General features: G+C 35.6%; 1 protein-coding gene across 1 annotated transcript in view; it reads left to right on the plus strand.

The window, feature by feature from the left end:
* LOC115231173 (intraflagellar transport protein 122 homolog) overlaps positions 1-20,994 on the plus strand; it is a gene marked incomplete at its 3' end in the record, with an annotated part of 216,417 nt that extends 195,423 nt beyond the window's left edge. Inside the window, exons 21-23 of the mRNA XM_029801251.2 lie at positions 2,834-2,931; positions 6,262-6,362; positions 20,829-20,994. Of these exons, the coding sequence (XP_029657111.1) occupies positions 2,834-2,931; positions 6,262-6,362; positions 20,829-20,994 (365 nt within the window). The remainder of the gene's footprint in view (positions 1-2,833; positions 2,932-6,261; positions 6,363-20,828) is intronic.
* Between the last annotated feature and the right edge of the window lie 622 nt (positions 20,995-21,616).

Below are 21,616 nucleotides of genomic sequence, written 5' to 3' on the forward strand. Positions count from 1 at the left end.
CACACACACACTGTCACACATGCATACAAATACACACACACTGTCACACACATGCATACAAATCCACACAATCACACACATGCATACAAATATACATACACTATCACACACACACATACAAATACACAGTCACGCACACACACACACACACTGACACACACATGCATACAAATATACACACACATTCACACACACACACGCATACAAATACACACACGCTGTCACACACATGCATACATATGCACATACACTGTCACACAAACACATACAAATACACACACACTTTCACACACACACACGCATACAAATACACACACACACACACAATAACACACCCACACATATACAAATACACACACATACACACACACATTCTCAGATTGCACATGTACACATGCACATATTAAACCATGTCGAAGCACACATATCGTTACCGATTCCATGATCTCTTCAGATCGCTGCCGTTAATTCCACGCTTTTCTTGTACTCCGCTCCATAAACCGACTCATAAAACATTTCACTACACGCACTTTGTGAAGTTTTGTTTGCTATCTGTTTGCTATCTCAGACTGCGAAAGTAGCATGAGGAACTGTTTTTAAATGGGTATAATGCCGCTGGTGCCAGCAACGATGATAGTGATGGTGGTGAGGATTGTGACGATCGTGATGACAATTATGATGATGATGACGATGATCGTCTTGGTGTATACGTCTTCCTCATACTAAAATGTTACATACTGAAGAAATGTGTTTTATGATTCATGTATTTATTTAGTTATTTATTTATTTATTTTCATCTTTTTTTGGTATATTTTCATGTCATGTTGAAAAAGAAAAATTATAAAAAAAAAAAAAACAAAAACAAAAACAGAACAAAAATAAAATATCTGGAATGCATTTAAAATACCAAACGTTTATTTGGAATCTTTGATCTTTACTTTTAAATGAACTGTTTTCTTCAATGTCTGTTTTAGATCTCTCGTTTTTTGTCTTTCATCATCATCATCGTCATCATCATCGCCATCATCATCATTGCTACTACTACTACTATTACAACTACTACAACACAGATTAAATGGAACTGTGCTGTTGCCGATTTTTTCCAAAGAGACAACTGGTCTACTGACCCAAAGTTTATAATCTGAAGCAGTGTTGCTTGCATTCAACTTCTTCTTCTTGTTTTGATCGACCAATTCAATAATAATAATGTTGCGTTTCCATTTGATGGTTCTGTAACTGGAATCTGGGAGGGACTCCAATTGCAAAATCGTTTATTTATTTTCTGTTTATTCTTCTCGCTTCTAAGAAACGATTGAAATATTTACGAAAAATAATGGTAAAAAATTTTGGAGATATACTTGCATAGCAAGTGACCTGATAAAAGAAAAAGGAAATGGTTTAAAATATTTAAAAATATTTATGTACTTTATGTTTTTTTTTACTTGTTTCAATCATTTGACTGTGGCCATGCTGGAGCACTGCCTTATAGTCGAAGAAATCGACCCTGGGATTTATTTGTTTGTAAGCCTTGTACTTATTGTATTGGTCTCTTTTGACAAACCGCTAAGTTACAGGGACGTAAACGTACCAACATCGGTTATCAAACAATGATGGTGGGGACAAACACAGACACAAAGATACACACACATAAGTACACACACACACACACACACACACACACATAACACTTTTGAATTGTGACTTCCCTAACCAGGATGTGAGTTCATAGTTACAATTCCAAACATCCAAATGTACGAGGGTGAGTCAAAAAGTAATGCCATTTTGTTTAGGACAGGTATAATTATCAACACAGGAACATGTATCATACATCAAAATGAAGCTGGCCGTCTGTGGATCACATCCATACTTCTCAACATAGTCAGCATTTCTCTCAATGGCAATGTTCCACCTTCAAACTAGAGCATGTATTCCTGCCCTGTAAAATTCTGTTGACTGTTCTTTGAGCCACTTCTTCGCTACAGTTTTCACTTCCTCATCACTGGAATAATGTGACTATGTTGAGAAGTAGGGATGTGATCCACAGGGGACCAGCTTCATTTTGATGTATGATACATGTTCCTGTGTTGGTAATTATACCTGTCCTAAACAAAATGGCATTACATTTTGACTCACACTCGTATATATATATATGATAGCCTGAAGGTGCTAAATCTGGTGAGTGTAGAGGTAGTTAAGACGTGGCTCAAAGAACAGTCAATAGAATTTTACGGGGCAGGGATACATGCTCTCATTCGAAGGTGGAACATTGCTATTAAGAGAAATAGTGACCATGCTGAGAAGTAGGGATGTGATCCACAGAGGACCAGCTTCATTTTGATGTCTGATACATGTTCCTGTGTTGGTAATTATACCTGTCCTAAACAAAATAGCATTACTTTTTGACTCACCTTCGTGCATTTGGATGTTTGGAATTGTAACTATGAACTCACATCCTGGCTAGGGAAGTCACAATTCTTGTCCGTGGACAAGATATCCTATGAACTGCTGGGTGGATTCAAATGAAACTTCCAGGGATGTTTGGTCTCATGACTGGCATGAGCCAATTAGATTTTGGAATTGATCTGGTACCAGACAGTGATTCTGGATTATTTTTCTGCTTTTTTTTTACTTAATTTTTGAGAGCAGCCGGATTCATTTTTAGTATTCTCGTTTGTGAGAACAGTCGAGTTTATTTCAGATACTCTCATTTTAAAAATCCTCTCCAGCTAATCACTGAAAGGATGTTGGTGTTGCCTTGATAGAGGTTTACACTCTTTGAGTGCTCTTGTCATTATTAATTAATTAATTCATTCATTTATTTATTTTTCTGCAGATCATCCTGAAAAACAAAGAGAAATGCTGAACAAGTTTCACGACTACCAAAGAAAAGCTGAAATGTATTACATATACCACAACATACATGAATATGTGGCAAGTTTCTGAAATTTTTCTTTGCCTGGTGTTATCTTTGATCTGATAGCGAGAGACTCAAGTTAATTTAATATAGTTTCTAGAATGTTATAAAGTAATTCCTACAAATGTTATAAAGTAAGTCCTGCATTTGTGGAACTTCTCTACAATAATTGCAGTGGATCTCTGATGTGAATGTGATGTTAAAAATACTTACCGTTTCAAAGGAAAATAATGCAGAAGTTAAGCATTACTGAATTTCTTGTGTGTCAGAAATATCACTTTGGGATTTTTCTGGGAATAGAATTCTTCATGATTTCTAAGAACCCACAGAAAACAGTCGTTACCATCTCTAATGAGTCAAGCAAGTTATCCATCGTAATTTGCTTCCCAACCATGTGGCTTCAAGTTCAGTCCCACTGCATAGCACCTTACACTTGTGTCTTCTATTAAGGCTCCAGGCTGACCAAAGCCTTCTGAGTGGATTTGTTTGATGGACGTTGTAGAAGCCCATCATATTCCCCAATTTATCCATTGATTGATCCGTCCATCTGTATGGTTGTTTGTTTCTCTTATGTATGCTGGTTTGGTTTAACAGTGGCCTCCTGCTGGTGTCATTGGATTGTAGTCCACCATGAAAGGACATCCAGTCTTCCAACCATGTTGTGCAATCTATGTAAACAAAAACCTCCTTAAACAGCATTGCCCTTTTCCAGTTCCCCACAAAAACATGTCTGGGCTGTTAGTTCTTCAATAGTCTGGGAGACTATTACGTCGCTTGAAAACTAGTAGGGGTTCGCATCAGGAATGATACTAGGCTATAGAAAATGTCTACCTCATTGTACTCTCATTTCAGCTGTGTAAGTATAGAGTGGCAGATGTTAAAATGATTTTAATGAGGTGCAGGTGTGCCTGTGCGGTAAGATGTTTACTTCCCAACCACATGGTCCTGGGTTCAGTCCCACTGTGTGACACCTTGGGCAAGTGTCTTGTCTTCTACTGTCGCCTCAGGCTGACCAAAGCCTTGCGAGTGAATTTGGGTAGAAACCCGTTGTATACATACCTGTACATATGTGTCTGTGTTTGTCCCCCGCTACTACTTCACAACCAGGGTTGGTGTGTTTACATCCCTGTGACTTAGTGGTTCGGCAAAAGAACTAATAGAATAAGTGCCATGCTTATAAAAAGAAAATTAGTACCGGGGTTGATTCATTTAACTAAAATTTCTTCAAGAAAGATGAACTTAGTTTTGCTAATTAATTTTCTCATTTGAGCATTTAAAAAAAAAACACATATTAAATCATCATTTAGATTTTTTAATTATCACTTTTAGTTGCTAATTGGTAGTCATTCTAGTTCAGTTACTCGAAATAAATTAATGTTTGCACTAATAATACTGTCGTTTTAAAAATTTTACGTGATGACTGTGTTAAGGTAAGATCTTATCTACCTGATTGTTCGTTGTGCTAGAAGTAGCTGTCAAATCACCCTCAAACCACATCTTGCTCTCTTAAAAAAGAAGTGGAAGGATGAGTTGGGGTTAAAAAATAATAGAAAAATTATGATCCCTTTTGGTTATAGTTCTGATCAGTCTAAGCTTATCCCTGGCTAAACAACAACAACAGTAACAACAACAACAACATCAACAACTGAGTATTTAATTAAAAAATATAATTATTTGTTTCTTACATAGATGTCCTGTCTTGTGAGCTGCTGTTTATAAAATTTCATGTCAATTTGTGTTTCAAACACCAAGCTTAATGATGACAAAACTACTTGTGGCTGTGTGGTAAGGGGCTTGCTTATGAACCACATGGTTCCGGGTTCAGTCCCACTGCGTGTCACCTTAGGCAAGTGTCTTCTACTATAGCCTCGGGCCGACCAAAGCCTTGTGAGTGGATTTGGTAGACAGAAACTGAAAGAAGCCTATCACATATATATATATATATATATATATATATATGTGTGTGTGTGTGTTTGTGTGTCTGTGTTTGTCCCCCTAACATCACTTGACAACCAATGCTGGTATGTTTACATCCCCGTAACTTAGTGGTTCGGCAAAAGAGACCGATAAAATAAGTACTAGGCTTACAAAGAATAAGTCCTGGGATCGATTTGCTCGACTAAAGGCAGTACTCCAGCACGGCCAAAGTCACATGACTGAAGCAAGTAAAAGAGTAAAAGAGTAAAGAGTACAAAAATATGGTAAGGAACGGGTTAAACTGACCATAACTGGCTTTGGAAGCAATAAAAAAAATTCCACCGAATAACAGAGGCTGTCACATTATTGTTTTCTTTTCGTTTCAACATTTTATCATTGTTATTTGAATATCACGACATATCTAACAGCCAAATAATATGAATGTTAAATAGTTAAAGATGAGAGCATTAGCGATATATCAATATCATAGCTTCCAATAGCCAGGTTAAGAGATTTTTCACTTTAATAACTCAGTCACTCTGATCCTGAAATTATTGGAAACTATCCTAAATGGTGTTGCTGACAGAGATAATAAATGCCAGCTATTATCAGATTAGAGCTGTAAGTACTGCTAAGCATGGCTGACACTTGAACTTTGATGATGTGGGAAGCTCATCAATTCTTAATTGTGCTGATGGGCAGGCTGAATTGTGAAAGATGTAGGCGATACTGACCAGGAAATTATGTCTGTGCTTTGGTTTTAGTTTCTGCTTGAACACAATTGATTTTCTTTTACAGTGCTATTAAAACCTTTTAGTAACCGATATCCATTCCCTAAATATTTATGGTTTCCTTCAGAAATAAAAATTCTCTCTTGTTGTTGTTGTTGTTGATTAGCCCCCACCTCAGCCCTGACTGATCAAGCTATCAAAGCCAGTCCAGCCATGATCCTTTCATCTATTTAAAGGTATCAGGAATACACTGCCTATTGTGTCCTTTCCTTACTTAACCCTTTCGATACCAACCCGGATGAAACCACCTCTGGCTCTGTAGTACAAACATATATGTAAATCCTTAAATCCTTTAAAATGTTTTAGCCCGAAGGCCACGGCCATGCTGGGGCATGACATATTTATATACATAAACACACACACTTATATATAAATATATATATACAGAACAGGCTTCTTTCAGTTTCTGTCTACCAAATCCACTCACAAGGCTTTGATTGGCCTAATCAAGACACTTGCCCAAGGTGCCACACAGTGGGACTGAACCCGGAACCATGTGGTCAGGAAGCAAGCTCCTAAAATATAATAAATAAATAAATTCACATTTCTTTCAATTATTTCTTTTTTGTTCCATTTTTTCTTTTTCTTTTTTTTCTTTGTGCAAGAATAATATCTCTTGTTTTTTTCTCTCTTTTCCAGGAAGAACCATTTACCTCTCATATGCCACTGACTATGTTTAATATGGCTTGTTATTTATGGCATCTCCTCCAGAAGGAATCACCATTGGGAATATCAAAAGTGTATCCTTTTATTTGCGTTTTGTTGTTGATCACTTCATTTTGTTTTTATTTTATTGTATTTACCTGGCTTGTAATTTGCACATTTGATGATATTTAAATTTTTTTACTTCATCTGCCTCTGTTGTTTTTACCAGTGGATCTCTTTGTGTGTGTGTGTGTGTGTGAGTGCATATATATATATATATATATATATATATATATATTATATATATATATAGGTGTAGGTGTGGCTGTGTGGTAAGAAGTTTCTTTACCAGACACATGGTTCCAGGTTATGGTCCTTTGTGTGACAGCTTGGTCAAGTGCCTTTTGCTATAATCTTGAACTAACCAAAGCCTTGTGAATGGATGTGTTAGACGGAAAATGAAAGAAACCCATTATATATATATATATATATATTATATATATCATCATCATCATCATCATTTAGCATCCGCTTTCCATGCTAGCATGGGTTGGACGGTTCAACTGGGGTCTGTGAAGCCAGAAGGCTGCATCAGGCCCAGTCTGATCTGGCAGTGTATATAAATAATATATAAATATATGCATATATGTATACATATATGTACATACCTACATCTGTATGTATATATACATGCATATATGTGTACAGGACATCAGAAAAACGTTGAACACAATGAGAAACGAAAACATAAAAACAAAAACATGGAAACGTACTATTTTTCAAACAATGAAAAAACAGAGTACAAGACATACAACACAAAGAATATTCCCCTTCTCCAGTTGTCCCTGTTTCGTCTACTCCGCATTTCGAAGGTTATATATATATATATATATATATACATATATATATATATATATATATACATATATATATATATATATATATATATATATATATGTATATATATATCTATATATATATATATATTATATATATATATATGTATATATGTATATATTGTATATATATATATATATATATGTATATATATATGTATATATATGTATATATATATATACCTGTTTGTGTCTGCCTTCCAATTGCTGTTTTTACTGAGATCTCCCTTTTTAGTAGAAGAAATAGCTATAACCCTTTGACTGCTATTTCTAAATTCGGTATGTGGTAAGGCAATTCGTTGCTAAACCCTTTATTGCTTAGTATATATATATATATATATATATATATGTGAGAAGAAAATGGATATAATAACTATGGAAAACTCGTGGTTTTCGCTGGTATGTCTTTAATTAAATAGATAACAAAGGAGGAAGAAGATGAGATGAGGGTAGCATTTATGATCGTTTCAATTTACTGGTTTAAGTAAATCTCTTCAGAATGCAAATATAGACAGAATATAGATAGATGCGAAGATGATTGATACATATGTGAGGGTAATGTAAACATAGTGGTAATTCTTACATGAAAATTTTGTTCTTACACTGGTAAATTCACTGGGTAGGGGTTTGCTTGTGGTAGATTGGTTAGTTAGAATGATGGTGAACATAGTTTGCAGTATGGTTGCAGATTTGACCAAAGTATGATGGGGTGCTTGAAAGTTCCTGATTTTAAGGGTATCACAAAAGACCCGACTGTAGGCCCAATCTACCCCCTTCTTTCACAGGCCTTGGAAAAACTGAAGGACTCCTGCAATTAGTGTGTGAATCTGAGAGGGGAATATGTTGAATAAAATCATAATTAACTGATCCTCCAATATTTTCTTTTGCCCCAAACCAGGAACTTTCCAGCATCTTCTTGAATAGCACATCTTCTTTAGGGATTCAGTTGGAATGTCCCCCACTGCCTTCCAAAAATCACTGCCCAGGCACACTCCCCTGTTATAAACCTGCAAGAACGGAGGACTGTTTAATGATGACTGCTAAAGTCTCCACTTTTTCCGTTGCTTCCTATGATTTCTTAATTGTCATGATCGAGAGATTATAATTACACAGTGAGTCTGGTCGCCTTTGCTCAAGGATATTATCGCAAGCAGTGTGCATTAATTCAATATTGATGGAGCTGGAACCCGAGGAAGTGAATAATTACCTTTATTAACACGAGTAAAAGTTGTCCTCTTGTTAATTTAGAGTTGGACGATTTTCAAAGTTAGCAATGATTGTAAGTTTAAAGATGTCTGTGTGTGTGTTTGTGTCTGTGTGTGTGTGTTTGCATCTGTGTGTGTGTTTGTGTGTGAGGGCTTCTCCTGACTATATTTGCTAAGTTAACAATTGACCGAGTTTAAAGATACTATTTACAGTTGCATCATTTACATTAACGACATGAGCATAATGTTAATTATTTCCATTTATTTAATCGCTTACACTTCACGTCATATGTATGTATGTGTTCTTTTATTCTTTTACTTGCTTCAGTCATTTGGCTGTGGCCAGGCTGGAGCACAGCCTTTAGTCAAATCGACCCCAGGACTTATTCTTTGCAAGCCTGGCACTTATTCTATTGGTATCTTTTGCCAAAGTGCTAAGTTACAGCGATGTAAACACACTGGCATCAGTTGTCAAGCAAAGGTCAGGGGACAAACACAGACACACACACACATACACATACACACAGACAGATGATTGGCTTCTTTCAGTTTCCGTCTACCAAATCCACTCACAAGGCTTTGATTGGTCCGAGGTTATAGTAGAAAACACTTGCCCAAGGTGCCAAGCAGTGGGACTGAACCCAGAACCATGTGGTTGATAAGCAAGCTACTTACCACACAGCCACTCCTGCATCTATATATATATACAAATTAATAACGCGGGGTACTAGAGCTAGCACCAGCATGCTAAAATAGCTGTCTTAAGTCATTTCTGACTTCTATTTTAGCATGCTAGTGCTATCTCTAGTTCCCTTCATTACTAATTAATAATAATTTACCTTTATAGTTTTCTTTCATGCTTGCTAAGCCACTGATATTGTAATCAATATCCTTATATTTTATATATATATATATATATATATATATATAAAAGACAAAGAGTACAAAAACCACAGAAGACTTGTGTTATTAGGTTAAAGAATATATTTAAATTATTACGTTAGAAAATTGTTAGAAAATTTTGCGTATAGTAACATCGTTTTGGGAGAAATAACCAGTTTCTTATTTTCTTTTCAAATTTCTCGAATTCCTTTACTTATATTGTGTCTTGTCTTTGCTATGTTGTGAAATATGGAGTTCCAGGCAGGGGAAGGTAATCCAGGATTTTTTTCCAGTATAAGGGAGATAATCAAAAATGCTGGGAATGACTAGGTTTTATTAATTTAACATGATTTGGTTTAGAAGGAAGAGAATGTTACAAGTGGTTAGGTTTTGCTTTATATTTTTTTCAATGAGGCGAGTTTCCTTATTTTATCTAACTTCTGTTTTAACTCTTTTTTGTCTTTTATACATCCAACCATGTGCTTTCACATACCAATTCTCTCACCTATATATATATATATCTCTATCCACTCAGTTGAAGTCAACTCTCGGTCACTTGTTGGATCAGTGTCCTCCAGTCAGTTCTATCCTGGGCCGCTTCGTTCAGATTGGCTATGTCCATTCCGGTATCCCTCTTGATGGTGTCAAGCCAGCGGGTTCTTGGTCGGCCTCTTCCTCCCTTGCCACTGACCATTCCGAACATGATGTCCTTCTCCAGGGATTTTCTCCACATAATATGACCGAAATATGCCAATCATTTAATGCCCCCATTTCCATGTAGGTATGGTCTGGATGGATCACCAGACACAAACATACAAACATATACATATGTATATATTTGGATTTCAGTTTTTGTCTACCAAATCCACTTACAAGCCTTTGGCCAGCCTGAGGCTGTAGTAGAAGTCACTTGCCCAAGGCGCCACGCAATGGGACTGAACCGGGAACCACGTGGTTGGTAAGCAAGCTTCTTACCACGCAGCCACACCTGTGCCACAGTACAGAGAACAACACTCGGTATTTACGCATCGCAGTAGTTTCATCGTTTGTGCAGTATGCAACTATCTGCAGTGTGTTTACTGCAAAGATACTTTATACTAGAATTTGTTATCCTCAAGTGAACGAACAATGCTATTTTCTGTTTTGGTCCGACTAATAAGTCACAGTACAAGAGCGTAAAAGCAAAACAGAAAATTCATATGAAGAAAATAATGCAATTTCTTCGTGGTGCTCTGGGAATTATTTCTCTGTTAATCTTGTGTATGATATGAAAGTCTGTTGGTTTCATGTTCTCTTTTATACATGCACTGGCTTACTTTCATTCAAATCTTTTAGTCTGCGAGTAAATTATGACCACCTTAAAGTAATATATTTCAAATGAATTAATTAAAAAGTAAATAAAAAAAATATCTGCAAATATGTATGTATATATATATATATGTATATATATATAAAAAAATATATATAATGAAAGAAAAAGTCCGAAACTGAAATGGAAATTCCAATTCTCAGAGGAAATTGGTCTTTTGAAGTATGGTTTCTTAGAATTACACCTAACGAAGAACGGAAGAAAATGAAAGAAAGAACATAGAGATGCAAATACATTTATATACACATATATGTGTCTATATGTATGTACATATTTATGCATATTATATATATGTATATTATATATATATTATATATATATATATATATATGTTATATATATATATATATTATATATATATATATATATTATATATATTATATATATATTATATATGTATTATATATATTATATATATATATATTTATGTATGTATATATGTATTTGTATATATAATGTATATGTTATATATATGTGTGTGTGATCACTACCACCATCACCACCACCACCACCACCACCACCACCACACACCACCACCACCACCACCAGTGTTTTTATGTCTTCTTTCTCTCTACTAGTGTGGATAGTCTCTAAGAACGTATAAAATCCTTGATCAACCCATAAAACATTAACTTACATTGGTAACGGAACCAATCTCACTTGCTCTCTATTTCTCCCTCCCTCTCTCTGTCTGTCTGTCTGTCTGTCTGTCTGTCTCTCTCTCTCTCTGTCTCTCTTTTCTAGTTCTTCCAATCTGACCACAAAGTGTTCTTCATTCACAGATGAAAATGGTATCAATAGAGTTACCAAACATTAATATTAGGAACAAATAATAATAATATTATCTTGATATGAGGTCACCATGTCATGCACATATGGTTGTGATGCATGTGCCTGTTGTACCCTTATCAGACGGGTAGTCATGATGGGTATACTGGGCTTCGTATATTTTACCCCAGTGCCACTTTGATGGCATGTACTGCTCTCTCACTCAATAATAATAATAATAATAATAATAATAATGATAATAATAATAATAATGATAATGATAATAATAATAATAATAATAATGATAATAATAATAATAATAATAGTAGTAATAGTAGTAGTAGTTTCAAATTGCAAGGAACGTAACATGTTTTCTGAAGAGAAATATGGTGGGTTGGAAAACTGAATTGACATCATATGAACCAAGCTTACTCTGGGTATCAGGAGAGAGATTTTCCAAGGAGATAGCTTATGTCCATTGCTTTTTGCGTGATCCTTCTGACCTTGGTGCTTAGGAAAGCGAACCTGGGTTATCAGTTAACCCTTTTGTTACTGTATTTCTGTTGAGATGCTCTATGCTTCTTCCAATTATTTTAAATATAACAAAGAATTTAGTAAAATAACTTAGTTATCATTAAGCTAGTGTTGGGAACATTAATTGCGACTGAGGTTTAGTAGAAGATTTTAATTCAGAACTTGTGAAAACAAGACATTTGTACTACAGAGCCAGCGGTGGTTTTAGCCGGGTTGGTATCAAAAGGGTTAAAAATATCATAGTGACTTTATCCCTTTTGTTACAGTATTTATTTTGTGTTTCTTTCAATTAATTCTGAACATATCAAAGAATTTAGTAAAATAACTTAGTTATCATTAAACTAGTACTAGGAACATAAATTGTGACTAAGGTTTGGTGGAAAATTTTAATTCAGAACTTTTGAAAGCCAGACATTTGTACTAAAGTGCCAGAGCCGGTTTCAGCCGGGTTGGTAACAAAAGGATTAAAGGGAAAAATACAAAGAATGAACCAGCTCCTCTTCATGGATGATTTGAAGCTGTATGGCAAGGATGAGGCATTGGTAAGTTCCTTGGTGAACACGATCCATTGTTTCAGTGTTCACGTTAAGATGGAATTTGGACTGAAGAATTGTGGTATGATGATCCTGAGAAGAGGCAAGGAATAGACTCTGGCAGGGATAGAATTAGCAAATAGAGAAATGATGAAGCAACTTGAAACAGAAGACTATATATTTCTTTATTACCCACAAAGGGCTAAATACAGAGGGGACAAATAAGGACAGACAAACAGATTAAGTCGATTACATCGACCCCAGTGCGTAACTGGTACTTAATTTATTGACCCCGAAAGGATGAAAGGCAAAGTCAACCTCGGCGGAATTTGAACTCAGAACGTAACAGCAGACAAAATACGGCTATGCATTTCGCCCGGCGTGCTAATGTTTCTGCCAGCTCACCACCTTAAGACTATAATTACCTTGACATAGTAGAGTTCAATGAAATCATGGAGAAGGAAATGAAAGAATAATTGAGGAAAGAATATTTCCGAAGACTAAGAATGGTGTTAGAAAATTACCATTTTTAAATCTCACATCGAGGGATATTCAGCAACAGTACTTTGTGGTAAAGATCGTTTGCCAACATAACATGGCAGTCCTGGTTTAGGACGAATGTTGCTGTAATTTAGCCCCAGGAGACATCGTCACCAGCTGGTTATACGACACAATCTGTGTCCTTATATTTTCAAACAAGGGAGTCTAGCACCTCCACCCCGGAAATTGCGATACACAGATATTGTTTTGAGCTGAGTGGGGGTGCTAGATTCCCTTGTTCGAAAATATAAGGACACAGATTGTGTCATTTAGCCAGCTGGAGATGGTGTCTCCTGGGGCTAAATTACAGCAACATTCATCCTAAACCATGACTGCCATGTTATGTTGGCAAACAACCTTTGCTCTAAAGAATGGTGTTGCACTCAAAATTGACTGGATAGAATAAAATCCCAAGCAATAAATACATGGGCGATAGTATCACTTCAGTATGAAGCTGAAATCTTAAACTGCCAAAAGAAAGAACTGAAGAGCATCATCATCATTGTTTAACGTCCGTTTTCCATGCTAGCATGGGTTGGACTATTTGACTGAGGTCTGGCGAACCAGATGGCTGCACCAGACTCCAATCTGATCTGGCAGAGTTTCTACAGCTGGATGCCCTTCCTAATGCCAACCATTCTGAGAGTGTAGTGGGTGCTTTTACGTGCCACCGGCACGAGGGCCAGTCAGGCGGTACTGGCAACAGCCACGCTCAAATGGTGCTTTTTATGTGCCACTTGCTCAAGATCCAGTCCAGCGGCACTGGCAACAACCTCGCTTGAATGTTTTTCATGTGCCACCAGCACAAGTGCCAGTAAGGCGATGCAGGTAACAATCATGCTCGAATAGTGTTTTTAACCTGTCATCAATACCGAGGCCAGCTTGTTGCTCTGGCAACGATCTCACTCATATGGTGGCAACGATATCACTCATATGGTCACATGGATAAGTAAACACAGAAACTATTGACAGTGCAATGTAATATTCCATCCCAAGAGTGACACCGATAGGTTGTACTCGTTGAGAAGAAAGGGTGAGAGTGTTTTGATCAATTGTCAGGATTGTGTTGAAGTGGAGGAAAACAGCTTAGATTGGTGTGTAAGAAATTCTGTTGAAACATGTGAAGATGTCTGGCATCATCAAAATTGATAATTGTGTTGAGAAAGAAACTTAAAGAGGAAAAGAACACACAAAAAGAGATGATATGGAAAGAGAAAAAAGGAACATACAGTCAGTTTGCAAGAGATATGAGCTCCGAGACAGATAGAGAAGGCCAGTGGTTATGGATGTGGAGAAGTAATGTGAAGACAGAAACAGAGGCTCTCATGTGTGGCACAAGGACAAGCATATATAGGTGGGCTAGTTGATTACATTGTCCCTATTTTACAACTGGTCCTTATTTCGTTGACCCTCAAAAGACGAAAGGCAAAGTTGACTTCTGTAGAATTTGAACTCAGAACCTCAAGACAGCCGAACTGCTGCTAAGCAATATCAGAACCTAGCCAGGAAGATGAAGAAGCTGTGTATTCTTGTAATAACTGGTGCATTTGGTACAACACCAAAACTGCTACCCAAGAGAAAAGTGCAATCCCTATCTCCTGAAAGGGTCCTAATGAATGATTGTTGAGATTTGAAGAGGCTTGTCGCCAACCAACAGAACAACATCACTGCCACCAAATGTCATGTACTAATAATAATAATAATAATAATAATAGTAATAATAATAATAGTAATAATAATAGTAATAATAATAATGATAATAATAGTAGTAATAATAATAATAATAGGATAAAATGAAAAGGAAAATGGCAAAGCTAAAATAACTTGTCGTTGCTCAAAAGCTTTTGAGTAAATAGAAGTGACTAACTTTCTGTCAAACGAGACATTTCCGAAGAAGCTAATGTGCAAAATATTGCGTAAAAGAGCTTTGGTTCTGATATACTTTCTGACAGTTCCATTGTGAGCGTCTCAGGGGAGGTGTGCAGGTTCATTTCACATACAACATTCACATCTCCTGCAACAAAAAAAAAAAAAACGAAAACCGAAAAGAAAAACAGAAAAAATCCCCTAAAATAAAACAAGCAAAAAAAAAATATGGGGAGAGAAAACTTAAAAAAAAGAAGATGGAAAACAAGGCAAAGCAAAAGAAATCTTATTACAGCCCGTGTCCCCTTAGGCAAGGATATTCTGAAACAGATATTTAACAAAAAATGTATGCTGGTAACTTGTCACCACCTCTTCCTTATGTTTAAGAGTGAGGTTAAACAAAAGTAACCACATCCAGCGCTGGGACTTTCTGCTCGAAAATCAAAAATAATGGAAGCAGCATTAAACAAATAAATGAATAAATAAATAAATCAACTCCATGTTCTTGACTTGAACTGCAATGCATTTGTAGTAGTAGTAGTAGCTGTTGTAGTAGTGGTGGTGGTGGTGGTTGTGGTGATGGTTGTGGTGGTGGTAGTAGTAATGCTTTTCTTCCTCTTCTTTTCGATTTAATATGCTTTGGTCACAAGGAGTTATTCTTTGATATATATATATATATATATACATATATATATATATATGTAGAGAGAGAGAGAGTGAGTGAGAGTGTGTGTAAGTATATACAAGCATACATACATGTGTGTGTGTATGTGTAGATAGATATTTATGCACTTATGTTTATTGATATTTCTACGTTTATATGTATGTGTGTATGTGTGTGTGTGTGTATATATATATATATTTATATATATATATATATTATAATATATATATATATATATACTCACACACACGTATATATTATATATGCACACACACATATACTTATGTATGTGTGTGTGTGAATATATATATATATATACACATATACATATATATATATTTATATATACTGAGAGAGAGAGAAAGAGATAGATATATGTTTATATTTACTCATATATATATATATAATATATATATATATATATATATACATATACATATACATGCACACACACACACGCATGCACAAGCACAAACACATTTATATAAAATGCATGCTCACTTCACTTCTTTTCTCTGTGTGGGTTGAATTTCAAGTTCTGATTTTCTGTGAAGGGATTGGCTGAGATACTCTTCTGCTCTTCACCACCAAATTATAAATGTAGAAAATGATCAGGGCTTGCTTGTATTATGTGGGGAAAAAAAAAAAAAAAACCCCAAAAAAGGATCCTTTTATTTGGCTGCTATCAAGCTGAGCTGTCAAGTGAGCTATATGCAAAGTGTTTTGTTTTCTGTTCATGATTTAAGTGAGCTCTGTAACTCCCTTTTTTCCCCCCTCCTCTCCTTTGCTATCTTTCTGAGATTCTGGTGCTGGTGATGATGGTAACAGTGATAGGGCATACTATTATTTATTTATTTATATATTTATTTATTTTTTTGGTGGAGGCGGTGGGGGGTATTTTTTTTTGTTTGTTTGTTATTGTATTTCGCATCTGAATCTTCGATTTTACTGTTTCTTAGTGAATGTCCTGTCCTTCGATGGTTGTATTCTACCCCTGCCTTTGTATCTATTTCCATAGAAAGGAAATGATAGCACATGCACGTATATGTGTATGTACATGAGAGAGAGAGAGGGAGAAGGAGACAGAGATAATCTCTATGTGCGTTTATACAATCACGTATATATATATATGAATATAAATACATGTATATGTATATGTATATATATGTATATATATATATATATATATATATATATATATATATTTATATATATATACATATATATACATATACATATATATATATATACATATATATATACATATATATATATATACATATACATATATATATGTATATATATATGTATCTATGTATATATATATATATTAATATTTTTATATGCATTTATATATATGGATGTGCACATCAGAACGCCCACTCTGCATATGTGTATATGTGGTGTGATTTATGCGGTCTTATTTCTATTCATGTTTGCATTAATATAGATAGATATGTATCAATGACTTTCATGTTTGTCACCACATATATATATATATACGAAATATAAATACATATATAAACATATATATATATATGTAATATAAACATATTTATATGTATGTATGTGCAACAATAACGCAAACAGGAAAACACATTACAATACATAAAACAAAAATATTCTACAAATTCCTAGCCGTATAAAGACATTAGCTAATACATTAATATCTGTGTGAGCATGCATATATTTATACATATACCCCACACCATATATCTATCTATATATATATATGTATATATATATGTGTGTGTGTGTATGTATATATATATATATATATATATATATATGTATATTGTTTTTTGTGGTTGCATATATGTCGTTACATATCAGTAAATGCACACCGAGCTGTGTGTGTGTCTCATACACACGTATATGTGTGTGTGTGTGTTGCTGAATATCGAAAATAACATTTGTTCAAGGTTTGTCACTTGGAATATTCTGCTTTTGTTTTGTTTTTTTTTTTTTGGATTTATAATTCATATAGTTTGATCACATATGCGTGTGTACGCATCGATAACATCCACAAAGAACCACTCAGACCGCTCTCTCTATTTCTCTTTGTCACATTCTCTCTCTCACACACCCTATATAAACATAAATATGTGTGGGTGTCTGTGTGTGTGTATGTGTATATATATACATATATATATACATATGTATATAACAATGATGATATATATATATACATATATACATATATATACATATATATTCATACATATAAGCTCACACACACATATATATATATATATATATATATATATACATACATTCACGCATATACATGAGGATGATGTTATAAATATATATATATATATACATATATATATATATATATATATATATACACACGTGTGTATATTTTTTTCAATCTCTCTCTCTCTCTTGCTCTCTCTGTATATATATATATATATGTGTGTGTGTGTGTGTCTGTTAGTGCTCATGCGCAATATATACACATTATACAGACATACATACATCTTTAGGTTTTATATGAGCTTGAATTTGCTAAAAATATTCAATAAGATTGTCACTTCACCAGATTTTAATGTTCATCTTTCCTGTATTATTCACTGTCAAACCATTTTTTCTTTTGGCGCCTGCTCGTTTCTTTCTTCTTTCTTCCATTTTTTTTTTTTCATTTTTCTTCCCAGAAAAAGATGTCACTTTTACTTTTTATACTTATCAGATTCTTGATGCTTCAAATATTCATTCTTACCATTCTCAGAAAGACCACCACTACCAAACAGTCCACCCCCCCCATCCCACTCTCTACTCCACCTCACTTGAAGTTTCATTTTAATGAGTTTTTTTAAGTTGTCTTTTCCAATCTGTGTCCCTGTCTCTTTAGCTAGCTTTCTGTCTGTCTGTCAGTCTGCCTTTCTAACTATTTGTCTTTGTAATTGTCTGTTTTTTTTTCTATTTTATTATCTTCTGAATATCTGTCTATCTCTCTGTTTAGGTGTCAGTCCGTATGTCTATCTGTCTATTCATCCATCTACCTCATCATCATCATCATCGTCGTTTAACGTCCGTTCTCCATGCTAGCATGGGTTGGACGGTTCGACCGGGGTTCTGGGAAGCCAGAAGGCTGCACCAGGCTCCAGTCTAATTTGGCAATGTTTCTACAGCTGGATGCCCTTCCTAACGTCTGTATAATACCTGTATAATAATAATAAGAATAAGAATAATAATAATAATAATAATAATAATAATAATAATAATAATGATAATAATAATAATAATAATCATCATCATCATCATCGTTTAACATCCGCTTTCCATGCTAGCATGGGTTGGACGGTTCAACTGGGGTCTGGCAAGCCTGAAGGCTGCACCAGGCCAGTCAGATCTGGCAGTGTTTTTACAGCTGGATGCCCTTCCTAACGCCAACCACTCCGAGAGTGTAGTGGGTGATTTTATGTGCCACCGACACAGGTGCCAGACGAGGCTGGCAGATGGCCATGCTCGGATGGTGTTTTTTATGTGCCACCGACACAGGTGCCAGACGAGGCTGGCAGACGGCCATGCTCGGATGGTGTTTTCTTATGTGTCACCGACACAGGTGCCAGACGAGGCTGGCGAACGGCCACGCTCGGATGGTGTTTGTTACGTGCCCTCAGCACGGAGGCCAGTCGATGCGGTACTGGCTACGGTCACGTTCGGATGGTTTTCTTATGTGCCACCGGCACTGGTACCACAAGGATACAAATTCCATTGATGTTCATCTATTTTGATTTGGTTTGATTTGAATAATAATAATAATAATAATAATAATAATAATAATAATAATAATAATAATAATAATGATAAATGCCCTGATGCAGTACCAGGCAGTGGCTCTCGTGGCTTCTGATCTTAACTGATTGGAAGTGTTATCATGTACATTGTTTAGTTTTGGTATAGAAGATGGTCTACAGCAAATATTCTGCTCAATATCACAGATTTGCTTGTCAGTTGTTTGACCTTGACCAGTTGAGCATGTCCCTTAGTGGCTGACGATATGTGCATCTCTGATCATGAGCAGAAGTAGTGGGGGAGCATCATAACCATGTATTGAGTGGGATTCTTTGAAGTTTGGATAATTCACCTCTGGAAACTTGGGTGTTTCATTCAACATCCTTAAGCAACTCTTATTCAAGGACCTTTTGAGCAGGATGGGTCACTCGACCTGAAGAAAATTCTAATTGGGCCCCACCAGCAAGGTCATCTTTATCTTGATATGAGATCATGTCGTGCACATATGGTTGTGATGCATGTGCCTGGTGTACCCTTATCAGACGGGTAGTCATGATAGGTATACTGGGCTTCATATATTTTACCCCAGTGTCATTTTGATGGCATGCACTGCTCTCTCACTCAATGATAATAATAATAATAATAATAACAACAACAATGATAATTTCTGTTATTAGCCACAGGAGCATAGATGAGGGGGACCTTGCAAGTACAGACAACTATTTGTGTGGGGTCTTACATAAAAGATGGGAAAACAGAAATGGAACAGACAGTGTAATATAACATTATACAAAGTATGTGATGGTATGAATGATGCAGTCCTGATACAGGAGAAGCTCCATCTAGGGCCAACTAAGAAGCCTCACAGATCCAGGATTACCCTGACTGCCAAAGGCACAAAACCTCACCCAAAAGTTGTTCTTCAGTCCATAGAATAGGGCCATTCACTTTAACCATTTTTGCCACAGTCCCTCATCTTTTGACAAATTCAGTTGGAGGCAGCTCTTACTTCTCCACTTTCACTTTCCTTTCCAATTGGAATTTTGAAATATTTGATATTAATAATGTTACAAAGCAGAGTCACAAAGACATTTGGGATGTATTCACATACAGGGATGCAAAAATAAGGACTATATATTGGGGTATATTAAATTAAAAAAAAAAAAAATTATGCATGGTTCCGGGTTCAGCTCACTGCATGATACCTTGGGCAAGTATCTTATACTATAACCTCGAGCCGACCAAAGCCTTGTCAGTGGATTTGGTAGACAGAAACTGAAAGAAGCCTGTTACCAGGTGGTGCTATTAAGTTAGACATGGCCTGGGCCAATAATGGCCGAAACCTATCAAAGTATCAAAGTATCAAAGTATATATATATATATATATATAGGCTTGAAATGTAAAAGACTTTCTCACTTCCTGACACTGGGGTTATCTTGTAAAACTAAAACCCTTCAAGGAGGTGCTCTAGCATGACCACAATCCAGTGACTGAAACAAGTAAAAAAATAAAAGAAATAAAATAAAATGCCATACCATTTGTACCCTTAATTCTGAACTCAGATATACACTGTACGTGCTTGCAAAACAGAGTCGCCAACTCCAGGCCTATAAACTGGCTCGGTATGCTTATGATAAGCTGCAAGAGATGAGAATCCCTGTACACCTGCAGGAGTCCATTAGTTTAGGCAGTTTGATGATCAGATCTAAATCCTTCCATGACATGGAGGTAAGTCAAAAGAATATTTTAACCATTCCATTGTTTGCAGTTTTATTTAGGCATTGTGCCTTAGTAAAAAAGACAAGTCAATCTGTTTGAAATTTGTACAAAATGCTTGACCTAATAAGCTTTCTCTTTCTTTCAGATATATCTAATTCTGTCTAAAATACAAACTGTTTTTTATCACCTGTTGTATCTTGGGAGGGTTGTTATGCCAATAATAAACTCCACACACACACAGACAAAGTTGTAGTTCTTCACTTCTTTATTTTTCATTTGTCAGTTGGTTAACTCTTGTTGTGTCTTGGGAGGGTCTTTATGCCAGTGATGATAACACATGCACTGGTTCCAATTCACTTCTTTATTATTAGTCAGATGGTTAAATATCTAACCGACAAAGTAATCAATCATTCGTTTAATGTGCTGGTTAAACAATCAGTTGGTTGTTTGTTTGTCAAAGTTCTTTCATCAAAACCATTTTCAGTGGCTTTCCTCTCTCCTCAAGGTCTACTTGAGACTCAGAGCTGACCTTGAAGAGAAAGAGCAAGCCATTGAAGAGGTCACCTGTTCACCATCCGGGTAGAGCCAGAGATGCCTCAGCTTCAGCGCATGCCTGCATATTTTTAGCCAC

Source organism: Octopus sinensis, unplaced genomic scaffold, assembly GCF_006345805.1.
Source record: "Octopus sinensis unplaced genomic scaffold, ASM634580v1 Contig17682_ERROPOS258513, whole genome shotgun sequence".
Lineage (NCBI taxonomy): Eukaryota > Metazoa > Mollusca > Cephalopoda > Octopoda > Octopodidae > Octopus > Octopus sinensis.